Genomic DNA, 15,934 nt, shown 5'->3' on the forward strand with positions numbered 1-15,934 from the left:
ACCTCCTTCTGATTATTTTGAACTTGATTTCCACTGGCTTCCCTTGACACCCCTACTTTTTGTATTGGAAGAGACAGTGAACAGTCAGTCAGTTCCTGTCCATCTTCTCTAGGCCATTTAGGATTTCATAAACCTTTCTTGCATTGTCCCAAGCCACTGTTCCTCATAACGGCAAGTTCCAGCCTAATCAGTTTTTCCTGTACAGACACCATTCCAGACTTTGACCATCCTTGTTGCCCTTCTCTGAAGTCAGTTCCAAGTTCTATTTTATCATTTCTGAGACAGGAGAAGATGACTACAAACATTACTGAAGGTGTAGGCAAACTATGGCTTTATAAATAAGTGTTTCAGATTATATAATTGTTTTGTTTTGTTTTGTTTTGTTTTGTTTTGTTGGGGTTTTGTTTGTTTGTTTTCTGTGGGTTTTAAAAAAATCCTTTCTCCTGTCATTTTTGCATAGCACTTTGGGTGTCATGGTCTTTGAAGCAAGACTTTCTGTCTCCTTTGAGTCTGTGCTGAGCCCAAGAAACAAGTAGAGGGCTGGGATGCACATAATCTGAAGTTGTGTTCTTGGTTCTGACTATGAATGTGCAGTGCAGTTTTAGCAAGTCATTTCACTATTTATTTTCTTGTTGAGGGAACTCTGTGAGCTGTGCCAAGGATGAAAAGTTTCTTTTCAGTGTTGTCACTGTGGAGGAAATCATGCTGTGCTGGCATCCATCAGTCCCTAGCAGGGGTTTGAAGATGAAAGGCTTTCAAACACTGATGTGGCTTTGGGCATCTGTAGAAGATGAGGGTTCAGGTCCTCGGAGCAGCATGCTGCCAGAACACTCTGTATGCACCTTGGCATTCTCACATCACTCTGCAGAGTTGTACTGGCATGTTCCTCATGGCCCAGCACAGTCTGAGGACTTAGAAGCTGTTCTTCCCATTGCTGGCACACAGGCTTCTTGACCTACTTGCTGATTGATCCAGCCTGGATTTTTATAGTGATCACACACACACAGAGGGTAGAGAGCACACCTGCACAATAGTGTTTTGTAAGAAGATGGTTTTAAGACTGTGGTGATCAGGCACACAGCTCTGTCAGACAAGCATCCCAACCAGCCACCTGCTGACAAACCCTGTTATGCTCCCTTTTCTCCATTTGTCCCTGCTGCTGCTTCACCAATTCACCTGGATTGTTCCTTTTCTCCACCATTGTGTCCATTATAATCAACAACCTGCCCCTAATTACTTTTTCCCCATTGGTCATATTTATCCTATGTCCATTCCCAATTTTTGTATTTCTGGCATAGTTTCCTAGGCAATCTTAACCTTACATGATATTACTGTACCTAGTACTGTAGTACCTAGTACTGTACCTAGAGACTGCTGGCCTTGCAAGATGTCACTCCCCAAATGGTTTCCAATACTTGCATACCTGGAGGTACATCTGCATGCCTTTACATATGCAGGCTTTCCCACTTGTGGTGTTCCCTGGCCAGGAGGACAGGATTTTCCACAGTATCAAAACAATTTTTGCAAGAGTGAGACAACGAACTGCCCTTTGCAAGTTGGTTATATATTGTATAAGCTTATGAATCTGTGAATGCATCAAGTTGGTGTTCCTCAGAGATTGGATTCCTAAATCCTGTGGTCTTTACTTAACACGTGGGACCTTAAAGCTGTCCAGTTATAGATAAGAGGATGCTCCTGCATCATCAAGCACCTATGATTTCATTACTGAAGCAAATGAACTATTATTAAGTGAGATGGGGGAGGGAGCATGTGTGTGCTTATAGCTCATCCCATTATGAGGAAGCTTGAATGAGCTGAGGAAGAAAAGACTAACTGCCTTCACAGATAAGTACCTTCCAATTGAGCTAAATCAGGAACAAACACTGCAGCTCAGCTGTGAATGATATCTTGCTAAACTTATAATTAAATAATTACCTTAACTCAAGTGCCCGTATCATCAGGTGCTGGTGTGAGGAGCTTCAAATTATCCTGTGTTGAAGACTGAAGGACCCAAGTTTTATAGTTACACAAGGTCTGACTGACTTGTAGACAGATAGGAAATACGTTTTCTCTTCTTTATTTCTCTTTTCAACAGAGTGATGATATAAACAAGATCTCAAAGGCAGCTAAAATAATGGAGCGGATGGTGAATCAGAACACATTTGATGACATCGCACAAGGTATGGCTCTGCTGGGAGATGCTCCTGACTCTGGCCAGAACTCCTGGAGATGAGTGTCCACAGGTGTAACAAGGGTAGAGTAGACCAGATTAGTCTATTCTAAAATGAGCAGGGCTAGGAACCTGCTGCCTCACACAACGCAAACAGGACAGCAGACTGTGGTCACTCAAAGGACGCGGCATATCAGCCCTGCTCTGAGCAGGCTGGATCCAGCAGCTTTTTTCAGCATTGCTCTTCTGGCTGCACTTCACCTCCAATCTGAATTTAGTTTTCCAAAGGGTTTTGCAATTTCTGCTTAGTTCCCTCCCAAAAAGACTCATGTAGCTGCAGGAGTGGCCTGACGTCGTTCCTCACTCTGAGCTTCTGTCCTCTTGTTCATCCTTCACTGTTAAATAGTCAGCTTTTTTTTATATATGTGTGTGTGTGTCTGTGAGAACTTGGTGCTTGGTAAAATGCATTTACAGAACTTGGATACTGGTTTGGAGTTGAGACTTAAGGACTGGAACAGTTTTATACTGACAGCTGGACTCTGTGGAGGCTGTGCGGATAACAGAGTGTTTTTTAAAGCATCCCTGGCACTGTACCACGCTGATTTATTTCTGATTTACTCAATGGGATTTATTTTAATATTTTATTTTTATTATTATTAATAATTTTTTTTTTTTTTTTTTTTTAGATTTTAAATATTTTGAGGATGCCTCTGATGAATTCAGAGGTCAGGAAGGAACCCTCCTCCCACTCTGGAAGTTCCAGTATGAGAAAACCAAGGGACTTGCAGTTACTGCCATCTCCTGGTAAGTCTCTTTAGTACAAAACTACTCTTGGCAGAGGAGTGGAATTCAATGTCATGGCATCTTAGCAGGCAGGGCTGGTTTATCTGGGAACACTGTTTTGAGTAATTACAGGCAGCTGCTTTGGCAGCACCTAGAAGCCTGTTGCTTCTGGATGCAAAGCACCTTGTGTAATGCGGAATCTGCCAGGCTTGTGCAAAAGGTGAAGGCACAGCAGGCTCTGGGCAGCACTAGGGCTAAGTGAGTGGACTTTGTGGAGCAGAGTTGCTTCTTAGGAAAGTCAGAGTAGACAAGCCATATCTTTGAACAATATGCTGTAAGAATCCTTCCAGTACCAGAAGGGGGCCTACAAGAAAGCTGGGGAGGGGCTTCTCGCTAGAGTGGGCAGTGGTAGGACAAGGGGTAGTGTTTTTTAACTGAAAGAGGGGAGATTTAGGTTAGATTATCAGGAAGAAATTCTGCACCATGAGGGTAGTAAGGCACTGAAATAGGTTGCATAGGGAGGTTGTGGAAGCCCCCTGGTTTAGTAGGCATTTACCCTGCTGTCAACTTCTGGGTATTTATTTCTGGTCAGTCCAAAACCAATCACTGATACTTCCTAACCAACTATCTTTTTTCTCCAGTGTTATCATCATGTTTGTTACTGTGAAAAAAAACACTCATCACTAACCTGAATGAGTCCTTTTACTTTTGACATGCTTGAATCTCCCCAGAACTGCCTTGGTATATCCCCTAAGCATGAGCTTCTGCTTAGTGCTCCCCTGCAATTAGGACTCTTCTCACTTGTTTATGGGGCAGTGTAAACACATCTGTGTCTTGCCAAGGAGGATCTATGGAGAGACTGAGCAGGGTTGCAGTATTCTGTCCTTTCAAGCTACTGCAGTGATCATGCTTTAATAGAATATCAGGGATACAGTCATGTGAGAATTACAAGAGAACAGTAAAATGAGATGTAAAATCAGGAGAAAATGCATCTTATATGTTTGTGCTGCTATTACTCATATCTCCAGCAAATGGAAACAGAAGGATGGCCCTGAAATTGGGAGAATGATTCAAAATTGTCTTACATAATAAGCTTTTCTAATTAATTTTTATTCTCACATTGTTAGTAGTGATGGTGCATTTAGTGGATAGATCAGGAGCATTAACATGACTAGGTATTAGCCCAAGTGAAAAAGGAGAAATTAAAAGAAATGTAGTTTTATCAGTTCAGAATAGCAAATAAGAGAAAGCACTCACTAGATAATTTTCACATACATTCATTTTACAGAAATTAATTTCACTGGTTGTGCCATGTAAGCTCAGGGACAGGAAGAGTACTGACCTTTATTCCATGTAAGCTGCTGTTCACACAGAGCAGAATTTGTAAAGAAGGTGGATGTTTTTCAAATAAAGGGACTTTAGAAAATATAGTACCTGGCAAATTGTTCACAGTCAGTATGCCTCAGCAAATATATTGGTCACCAACTGGGTTGAAGGGGAATTTTCCTCCCTGGTCTGTGGGAATGATCACAAATTAATGAACTGGTAGCTGTCTCTTGAAGTCTTCCTCATTATTTAATAACAGGTAAGCTCATTGGGTATTATTCTGTTGTGATTTAGAAACTACTTTATTCTTGCCCCTGAAAGATGGAAACACACTCCTGCCTTTTTCCTTTCCTCAAAGACGTGATTTTTAGAAGCAAACTTTCCATGAACACGAAATGGATAGGCCAAGAACTGCTGGGGATTAACATCATGTCTGTCCATGCCCTTTTTATCTTTTTGATACTGCTGTGTTCTTCTGGTGTTCCATTTGTTTTTTTCCATCTTGAGTCTGGAAAAATTACTCATACACAAACTTTACTAGTGAATATGTTCAAAGAGTCAAGCCTTCAGGCTATTGCAGTCCTGTGAAAATGGACTCTGATACTAAGGTGTGAAACACTGCTTTTCTGTGGAACTATGCAGTTAATAATAAATGCAATTTTATATATATTTTCTCATTACAGGAATCCAAAGTACAAGGACCTATTTGCAGTGGGGTATGGCTCTTGTAAGTAACAAATGCAAAATAATCGTTAAGAGATTAAAAAATTAAACAGGTGCACTGAGATGAAATTTGATAATACTCTGAGGCATGGATTGCATCTCATAACAAGAACTTATCTCATTTCAAAGCAGTAAATTAAGATTTAACTCAGGTTAGGGATTAGGCCTTTATATTCCATGACATACATAAACATTCAGAAATGCATAAACACAGTAATCATTAGCCAGGGTTTTTGGCTTATGACTTGTTGCCTCTCCCTTTGATAAAGGACTTTCCTCTAGAAGTACCACCTAATACTTTTTATCTTACTTGATGGGCTCTGATTCCTCTGTTCCTACCCTTCCAATTATTGAAAGACCAGGTATGTTAAATTTTGCCAGAAACTAATAATGATACACTTCTCTAAGTGTAAACTCACCACTTTCTTGCTAGGAGACACCTTCCAGGGATGTCTCAGAGGATAAGCTCTCCATTAAGGCACATCAGGCCTGGATATTATGAAAAGGCACTTCCTGTGTCTGGGATTGAACATGGGATAATTTTGAATAGCAATGAACAGAAAGTTCTGAGGTTGCTATGTTACTCCATATTAATTTCTATCCAGTATTCCTGCTCTCAGGTTCAGGAAATGGATTAGAATTCTAACAAGTTGATGTTTTCTCACCTTTTGTTGTTGGTGGTGTTTTACTCTGTGCACTATGTCTATTTTTACTTTTTTTTTTACCTTTTTTTTTTTACCTTTTTTTTTACAACATGGGAATCCTTTTCATTGACCTTGCAATTCCTCCCATTCAGTACCTCTTGTTGCTTATCTAGCACTGACTGCTGTATTCTGAATTCTTACCTTCACATCTTCTGCCTTACTCCTGTGTAGGTGGGATAGTAATGTCACTGTGAATAAACATTCTCTCTTCTGTTTTCTTACTCTCTTCTACATTCTAGCTCTACCTGAAGTGCTTGACTATCATGAATAGCATCTTAGGCAGCAGCCAGCATTCTGGTCATTCCACCCAGGACCACTGCTGCCCAGGGAAATTCCCAAAGGGAGGAGACCAGTTGTGAGAAAAGGTTTCTGGGGTCTTTGTCCCTCAGGTAGCCTTCACTCCTCAATGTTATCTTCTCAGCAGACTACTCAATAAATTTCTCAGGACCCCTGAAAGTGTTTTCAGGACTGGCCAGGACTCTACCCTTCTGCACTGTTAGTAACTGCTGTAGAGTCACATTGCTGGCATTCTCATGCACTGAAGAGTCACCTTAAAGCCTCAGCTTTACATCCAATGAGGCTTGTTACTTCACAGAATCACAGAATTGTTAAGGCTGGAAAAAGTCATCTGAGATCATCAAGTGCAGCCTATGACCAACACCACCACATTGGCTAGATGATGGCACTAAGTGCCACATCCAGCCTTTCCTTAAGCACCTCCAGGGATGGTGCCCCACCACTTCCCTGGGCAGTCCATTCCAATATCTAATCAGCTTCTCCATGAGGAAGTGCTTCCTAATATCCAACCTAAACGTTCCCTGGCACAGCTTGAGGCAATGTCATCTTGTCCTGTCACTGCTTGCCTGGGAGAAGAGCCCAGCCCCCACCTGACTACAACCTCCCTTCGTTTCAGGTAGTTGAAGAGAGTGAGAAGGTCACCCCTGAATCTCCTCTTCTCCAGGCTAAACAACCCCAGCTCCCTCAGCCTATCCCTGTAAGACTTTCCCTCTAGTCCTTTCACCAGCCTCGTTGCTCTCCTCTGGACCTGCTCCAGCAGCTCAGTATCCTTCTTGAAGTGAGGGGCCCAGAACTGGACACAGCACTCAAGGTGAGGCCTCACCAGTGCTGAGTAGAGGGGAGGAATCACATCCCTGCTCCTGCTGGCCACACTATTCCTGATACAAGGCAGGATGCCATTGACATTACAAAGGAATATAGGCAAAAGGCCAAAATCCTGAACTATTTTAGGTCTCCACTAGCTTTTTCTCAGAGTTGGTAAAGATCACGGCAGTACCCCAGGGTACTGGGTACTGCAGGGCTTCTGCTGCTTACAGAGATGTCCCCCCTAGATCTTAGTTAACTCTGACACAATGCAGAGATGGGCTGATAAAAGGACAGTCTCACAAAGGCAGAAGCAGAGCCTTCTCCTTTCTGCAAGAGGAAGACAGACTACAGAACAGGCAGATTACAGTTATGAGGTTTGTGAGAAGGACTAGGTGTTTTGACCCAGTCAAAACCCTCTGTCTCTGGAAGGACATTTTTCTTTCTTCTCTGAGTGTCTGTTTTTTATTAGTTTAAATAAGAGCTGACTCTTCTGTGCATCACTAATAATTCTCCATCTGGCTTGGAATGAAGACCAGTCATGATGCTACAGGTAGCTACTGGTTGAGAATTGCAGGTAGCATTATTTTTACCCTGAACAGCTCAACCCTTGAAATTCTTGGTTGAGGACAGAGAGTGGGTGACAGACAGTGGGAGAGCCAAAGAGAGGACCTTACCAGGAAATACATCTTTGCTTACCACCCATTTCAGTTAATCTGTAAGTGCCTGCAAATTACAGATGGGTGTTTTTGTCAGTGTTCTTTGTGCTGAAAAAGTTAGAATCTGTTGTGAGTATTCTGAACTAACAAGGCAAGTGATTTGGTATTTATTTTAAGGTAACACATTTATTTTGAATGAACACTGAAGGCTCTCAGCTGTGGTAAAATGACTAATGGAATTCATTGTTGAGAAACACAGTGCATGTGGGATAAAAAGCTCAGCACTTGGCTCCAAGGAGATTGCTGTTATTCAGGAAAGTGATCTTGAAGTCATTCAAGTAGATGTTCCTTTTCAAACACTTGCTAGTGCTCAGCCATAGTCAAAAAGGCAGAACTAAAAATTGATGGGAATTACTGTGAAAGAGAAAGAAAACAAAACTTCTGGATAGAGTGGAAACAAAATAGAAAGCTACATTTAAAGCAGCAGTAGGAACAAAAAGGCAAAACTAAAAAGAGACCAAAACAAGATCCATCATAAGCTGACCTCTTGATTATTGCATGCAGTTCTGGCTGTGAATTCCAAAGAGGAATTCGTTGAGACTGTGGAAGAATTGGAAAGGATCCAGAAAAGGGCAGCAATGACAAACAGAAATATATATAATGCCTTCTGTATCAGATAGCATAAACAGTCTGGGACTTTCATAACAAACAAGGAAGAGGGGCTGTATGGGTTCACAGGATCCTGAGTGGCATGGTGAAAATGAAAAAGGGTCAAATGTTCATTATTGCCCATAACAATATGGCTACACTACTGAGTAGCAGGACTAAGACAAATTTAAGTCAGAATAACATTATACATCATGAAATTGTGGAACTTCTTTTCCTTTGTGATCTGGAGGATGGAGATATGCATGGATTCAGAAGAATTAATGGAGGGCCAGTTTGCTATTGGAACAACAAACCATCAGTAAGATCATAGCTGCAAGTTGCTGCAAGCTCTAAGTAGGTATAAGGGTACAAACCTGTATTTGCTGAGGATTTTACAATATTTAACCAGTTACTACTCAGCACTCTTCAAGATAAGATACTTGGCTACAGGGACCTTTTGTGTAGTCCCAGACAGTCATTCTTATGTATTTCTCTGTGCTCTGACAATTAAACCAGATGGGTTGTCTTAATTTATACTTGTAAGGATTGCATTCTACTTGAAATATTGCAACATTTAATTTTCCTCTAAAATGACATTTTTCTGTTGAAGTTCACTCTGAGTCCTGGAAATATTCCTGTTAGTTTGCCAAGAAGCCTAAACTGGCCTGACAATCTCTTTAATTCAGCAGCTAGTCTAACAGCAGATTAGGATCAGCCTTTTCAAAGAGAGCATGGTGAGAATTGCTCATGATATTTCTTGCCTTGTACAGCACAGCAAAATCTTATTGTGCTCATAGCCCATGTGCTCAGAGTGTAGGAACTGGGAAATGCCTTCCCATTGCCCTGCCACCCAGGCACAGGTGGAGAGATAGAAGCTCAAGAATGGTCACCTCCCTTCTTAGCCTGCTCAGAAGGTTGTTCCAGTTTTTACACTAAGCAAGACCCTACTGTGTGCTTTCTGGATTGTGCAGAAGTTTGTGTTAGTTCTGCCATGGCCTGTTGTGCCAAAGGCAAGGTCTTTTCCAACCAAACAAATCAAAGATTCTGTGCAGACTTTAAGCAGGGACTTGCCATCTAAGTGGGCAAGAGAAGTCCAGAAGACTTCTTATCCCATTTTTATAGCAGACACAGAAGGCATAGTTCCTCTCAGACAGCTGTAGCCAGCTAGCAGCCATAGCCTGAGTCTGTGCCCTTACCTTCCCCTTTAGTCAGCTGTTAGAGAGCAGTGCATCCATAGGCCATCCATCCTGATGCAAGCCTGGTGTTCAAGAGTGAGCTAAGTAGTCCCCTGGAAGGGGTTTCTCCCCATGGACTGTAGAGTGAGCCTAGGCAGAGCACCTATCCAAAATTCCAGTGTCTTTAATGAGTAAAGTGAGGAAAGGTGAATCCTGGCCAGAGGAAATAGTTCGGGAGTGAGATAGGGGTCAGGGTAGAGCTAGGAGCAGAACCCAGATCTTTGGCTCTGCAGGGGCTATGATTACATCACCAGCTTTTTGTGGAGCATGGCTTTGGGAGCACTGCCATGATACAAGTAACACATTTTTCCTACTGCCCAAAGTATACTTTTTGAAACAAGAGCTTCCTTGCTTACTGTGGGGTCCATTACACTCCAGTGTGTTAAGTTCTTTACAAAGACAGCCCTAACATCTCCCTTCCTCTGTATCCAATTTCTGGGGATTTCACCAGTGATTTATTTGGATGGGGTTTCTGATGCTAATGACAATTCTTTGGCCTGAGGTGGTCTCTTCTGAACGAGGGAATATTGTCATTTTAATTTGCAATTCAGGATGTATGCTGCTTGGCTGGAATTAGTTTTTATTCCCATCAGGAGGAGCTGTCTTTCTGTTTTTGTTTTTGCATAAATGAGGTTGCTGGGTTTCTGGCTAGACTGACAGCTTGCAGTGCAGGGTTCAAAGAGGCTGTGATGGGTATTGGGCGTGTGTTCTGCCTTGTTGATGGGAGCACCATAAACACCAGCTCAGGTCTTAGCAATCACCTCAGTTCACATTCCAGAAGCAAGGGTGCCTCTGACAACCTTCAGAGATGGCATTTTTAATGTGCAGCTCCATCTGTCAGCACATCAGGTGAGTAGGGGAAAACAGTATCTGTATGGCCAATGTATCTTATCCTACTTTTTTTGCACTGGCAGTCTGAGGTATCTGGCAAACTACTCAGTTCTTCATAGTACTGGGTCTGAAATGGGGCCTAATGGAGACAGAAGTAGACCACAGAAAGATGCCTATACTGCTCTAGTTTTCTTGTGTAAAATCAGCCTGAGCAATGCTAGTACAGGGTCCTTATACTGGTGTGACTGTATCCAACGTAAGAGTTGTTATGACTCTGTGACTGAAATGAATTGGACCAGAGCTTTCACAAAGATGAGCTGGTGTTTAGTAAGTGTTCTGAAGCTCCCTGGTGCTGAGGAGTCATGGTTGAACACTGAGATCACAGACCAGCTCTTGTTGCACAATGAATGTCAGGTAAACACAAGGAGACTGGGTGTACTTATGGCAGAGCCTTGCATCTTCCCATTTCTCAAATGCATTGCCTAATGGGTGTGGACAGTCTTTTGTTTACTGCCCTGCACTGATTAAGGCTGAGGGATGATCACTGCAATAAGGATATTCCTGAATGGGACATGCTCAGGCTGCTTCAGAGGGAATAGGGAGAGGAGACCATGAGCCAAGTGGCTGTAACAGCAAGGTACTGCAGCTTGCTGCTCACCTCTGTGCTTCATAGACACTGCTTGTTCTGCTAGAGGTCTCATCCATCAGTGGTTCTGCCACTCTTCATGTCAATTGAATCTATTCATCCCCAGTGTTCCATGAGCACTTAGCATTTAAGAATGATGTACAGCTCCTCAAGGAGCTAGGTCATCAGTAACACTGAGGAATGTTCTATCCAGGAAGGGCAGTGAAGAGAAGGTAGCAAGATGAATGTCAAACAAGATTGACATGGTCAAGAAACATGCTTCTTTTACCTCACAGACAGCTTCTCAGATAGGGTCTGATCCTGCACAGACAACTTAAAGGAGGATTATTTACTATACACCATAGCTGGTGATGAGTATTTGCAGAATTGGGCATTTAAATTATAGATTAGAATAAAGAAAATGACTGGAAACAAATCCATCTCAGTTCTAGCAGGGAAAATCACACCACAGGGATTGACAGAGTGTGTTTGGAGGTGTACAATTTTCCTGTCCTTCTTTTTGTGTAGGAAGCCTGGGCCTCATCTGTCTAGAAATCAAACAGTAGAAAAATAATTAGTAGAGAATTCCCAATATACTGTTCTCTCCAAAGATGTAATGAAATTTAGGATCAGCTCCATGTTACACACCACTTAGGGTTGTATATAGCCTGTTCCAAGCCCCAGAAACTTTGGCTAGGCCAAATACTTTGTTTTATAGCAAAATATTTCTCTTCCAAATATTGGAAGGAACCTCAAAGATCATCTCATTCCATCCCTGCCATGGACAAGGACACCTCCCACCAGACCAGGTTACTCCAAGCCCCTTCCACCCTGGCCTTGAACAATTCCAGAGAGGGGGCATCCACAGCTTCTCTGAGCAACCTGGGCCAGTGTCTCACCACCTTCACACTACAGAATTTCTTCCTAATATCTAATGTAAATCTTCCCTCTTTCATCTTAAAACTGTTACCTCTCATCCTGTCACTACACACCCTGATAAAAAGTCCCTCTCTAGCTTCCTGTAGCCCCTTCAGGTGCTAGAAGATGCGCTAAGGTTGCCCCAGAGCTTTCTGTTCTCCAGGCTCAAAAACTCCAACTCTCTCAACCTGTCTCCATAGCAGAGGTGCTCCAGCTCTATGATCATATTCATGGCCTCTTCTGGACTCACTCCATGTCCTTCCTGTGTTGGGGGCTCCAGCACTGGACACAGCACTGCAGGAGGGATCTCACAAGAGCAGAGTAGAGGGAGAGAATCCCCTCTCTTGACCTGCTGGCCACACTTCTTTTGATGCAGCCCAGGACATGGTGGCTTTCTGATTGCTGGCTCATGCTGAGCTTCTTGTCCACCATCACCTCCAAGTCCTTTTCCCCAGGGCTGCTCTCAATCCATTTTCCCCCCAGCCTGTACTTGTGCTTGGGATTGCCCTGACCCAAGTGCAGGACCTTGCACTTGGCCTTGTTGAACTTAATGAAGTTGGCCTGGGCACTCCTCTCAGGCCTGTCAAGGTCCCTCTGGATGGCCTCCCTTCCCTCCAGTGTGTCATCCACACCACATGGCTTGGTGTCTTCTGCAAAGTTGGTGAGGGTGCACTGGATCCCACCATCCATGTCATTAACTAAGATGTTAAATAATACTGGTTCCAGCACAGACCCCTGAGGGACACCACTCATCAGTGGTCTCTGCAAGCATTGAGTAGTTGACTGCAAAATGGAGAGACAAGGACAAAGTGTTAAATGCTTTGCAGAAGTCCAGGTACATGACATCTGTTGCTCTTCCCTTGTCCATCAATGCTGTGACCCTATAACAGAAAGCCACCAAATTTGTCAGGCATGATTTGCCCTAGTAAAGCCATGTTGGCTGTCACCAATTACCTCCTCATTTTCCATGTGGCTTAGCATAATTTCCAGGAGGATCTGCTCCATCATCTTGCCAGGCACAGAGGAGAGACTGACTGATCTGTAGTTCCCTAGGTCTTCTTTTTTTCCATTTTTGAAAATGGGGGTTATATTTGCCCTTGTCCTGTCAGTGGGAACTTCACAAGACTGCCATGACTTGTCCAATATGACTGATAGTGGCTTAGCAACTTCATCTGCCAGTTCCATCAGAACTCGTGGATGCATCTCATCAGGTCCCATGGTTTCCTTAGGTGGTATCAGATCTGATCTTATAGAATCATAGAATAGTTTGGGTTGGAAGGGACCTAGAAGATTATCTAGTTACAGCCTCCCCGGCAAGGGCAGGGACACCTTCCACTAGACCAGGCTGCACAAAGCCCTGTCCAACCTGGCCTTGAACACCTCCATCTTCTTGTATGGTGGACAATACTTCTTCAAGTCCCTGACTTTGGATTTTGTGAACTGGGTGTAATGGCTTGAACATTTGCTGATTACAACTGTGGCAAAATAGTTGTTGAGTACCTTGTCCTTCTCCATGTCATTTGCAGCCATGTCACTCACTGGGGCTTGGGGGGATACAGTTTATTTCATCTTTCTTTGTTGTCTGAAGTGTTTGAAGAAACCCTTTTTGTTATATCCCCAGCCAAGTTCAGCTCCAGCTGTGCTTTGGCTTTCCTGATCCTCTCCCTGCAGTCTTTGCCCATATCCCTCTCATCTCTCCAGGATGTATAACCCTGCTTTCACTGCCTATGTGTTTTGGTTTTGTGTCTTAATTTGGCCTAGAGGTCTTGACTTAGTCAAGCTGACCTCCTGCTTCAGAATAATGCTCAGTTTCTTTGTCAAAACTGCATCTGATGGTGAGTCCTTCCCATTCTTGCTGTACTAGTCCAACTTTTAATTGATCTGCCCCTTGGTAAACACTATCTTATTTCAAGGCTGAATTTGTCTAACTTAAATTTTCAGCCATTGAAATTCATTATTCTCTTAGCAGCAACCTGAAAAAGCCTTTCCAAGTCCCTTCTCTGTAACTGATGTAAATGCCCACAAGCATTGATGAAGACATCTCTCATTTTTCTCTTCTTTAGGCTGAACTCATTGAGCCACACTCAAGATTTGTTTTGCATCTGCTATGTTATTTCAGTGAACTTTCTCTAACCTTTCTCCAGCATACTCACAGGCTTCTTCAGTGCAAATGCCATAACCAGGTATACTCACCTAGTTTCTCTCTTATGCATGCCAACGGCTGCTGTGTGATCTTCAGACTCTCCCAACAAACTTTTTTATATAATTATTTAGATAAAACTAAAAATATTATCCAGTGCTGGACTAAGAACTGATGCCTGGGAATCTGCCCTAGAAACCATCTCCATTAATTTCTTTTTCTGTTTGCAACTCTACTTTAGGGCCATGAAGCAGTTTTTAATCCAGATAGGAGATAGTTTTAATCCAGCTAGTAGATAGTTTTAATCCATGCTAATTTTATGTCATAAAAGTTTTTAAATCAAATACTATGATATAGTTAACTCAGTGCTGAAGGAATGCACAGATGTATTCTTGCTAGCATATTATTTCATCAGTTATCCTGACAAGAGGGATGGCAGCTTTTGTGAGACATTTACCCTCTCCATAGGTCTGGATATCTAAGTAACAGGGGAGATAATTCAGCAGGACTGGGGTCCTCCCACTGAAAGAATCTCACTGCATACCAATAAGATTTGTGATCATTAGTTCATGTTAACTACTTGTTAGATACAATAATGTTCAAATCAGGACACTGATCTTGAAAGATAGATAAATCCTTGCATTTTCATATGAGATCTCAGTTCAATTATGGAGATAATTTATGGAACCCAGCTCTCTGAAAATCACAGATATGTTAGAAAGTGACAGAAAACAGACCTGAAAAGATTTCAAAAAGTCATTAGTCCATCTCCATGCAAGATAGTACTTTATTTAAAACATGGGAGGAGTACATTTAGTCCACTTAATGAATATTACACGCAGTGTAATTTCTGTAATTTAAAGGCAGTCCTTGTGATGAGGGCAGAGGTGTGTGTTTGAGAAGAAGCCTAAAAGCCTGAAAACTGATTTAACAGTATAGGCTATGGTCTTAAGGAGTGTCAGTATTAATAATTGTACCAGGTGTTTGTTTGTGGGTAATTTCCTTCTCTGCAGTCATAGATTTAAAGGTGGGGTGCAGCATGTGGAAGACAATCTGGACTGGATTTACGTAAGAAGCTGCTGTTAAATTTGGTATTTTCTGACAAATGGCTGGAGACCTTTAAGTAAATGCACTAAGTAGATTGAATATTGTCTAATAAATTCAGACCTCTGAACCAGCTCACAGGAGGTGACTTCCAGGTGGCTTTGGAGATTTTTGTATATATATATATATATATATATGTGTAATATTTCCAGAACAGGCAGAGAAGACTTCTGGGAACAGAAATCTCTGCTAATCTTTCTCTAGGCTACATGAGTTTATTTTTGTATTGGGAACAGAGATTGAAGACCTTGTCAGAGAGAGAAAAAGCATTTTAGATTGCTTAGATTAAATCACTTGTATAAAACTGTGCACATGTGATTTATGTGAGGGGACAGTACTGGAAAGTGGGGGCGGACATCACCCCAGTCACATCATTGCCTGTGTGCTTCAGTGGTCTTCAGCCTTTTGGGACCCCACAGTAAAGCTACTGAAGTTTTCTGAGTGAAATACCACAGAAGACAGACATTCATGTGGCCCACACACCTCAGAGAGAAGTTGATATTGCAGTCTGGGTTCAATTTACTATTTGGCATATATTTGCTTAAAGCACTAAAATGTTGTGACAGATTCCCTCTTTGGGAAAACGTCTCCACGAGCGTTCTGAGGCGTGTGCCCATCACTGATCTGAAATTGATGAAATTAAATGTCTTCAAGGATAAAAGACCCAGGTGGTTCACTCTGACTTTTTGGTAGCAGGTTGGAGAAATGTGTTGTGCCAGCATGTTGGCTGAGTGCTTCCTTTCGGCTGTGAATGTATAGTTTATTGCGTATTGCGTATTTGTGCTGTAGGTGGGAAGGCTGCCAGCTTTTGCAAATGCCAGTTATTAATGACCGTTGATACAGTAGTGACATCTGACTATCAGTAGTGAGGTTATCATAGAATCATAATCACAGAATGGTTTGGGTTGGAAGGGACCTTAAAGGTCATCTAGTTCCAATCCCCCTGCAGGGCAGGGACACCTCCATG

The 15,934-nt window shown here is 42.4% G+C and overlaps 1 protein-coding gene across 1 annotated transcript in view; it reads left to right on the forward strand.

The window, feature by feature from the left end:
* Positions 1-15,934, forward strand: part of DNAI1 (dynein axonemal intermediate chain 1) — a 159,335-nt gene that overhangs the window by 33,652 nt on the left and 109,749 nt on the right. The window contains exons 10-12 of the mRNA XM_051642737.1: positions 2,096-2,180; positions 2,857-2,974; positions 4,963-5,006. Coding sequence (XP_051498697.1) covers positions 2,096-2,180; positions 2,857-2,974; positions 4,963-5,006 — 247 coding nt within the window. The remainder of the gene's footprint in view (positions 1-2,095; positions 2,181-2,856; positions 2,975-4,962; positions 5,007-15,934) is intronic.

This window comes from Apus apus, chromosome Z (genome assembly GCF_020740795.1).
Source record: "Apus apus isolate bApuApu2 chromosome Z, bApuApu2.pri.cur, whole genome shotgun sequence".
Taxonomy (NCBI): Eukaryota; Metazoa; Chordata; class Aves; order Apodiformes; family Apodidae; genus Apus; species Apus apus.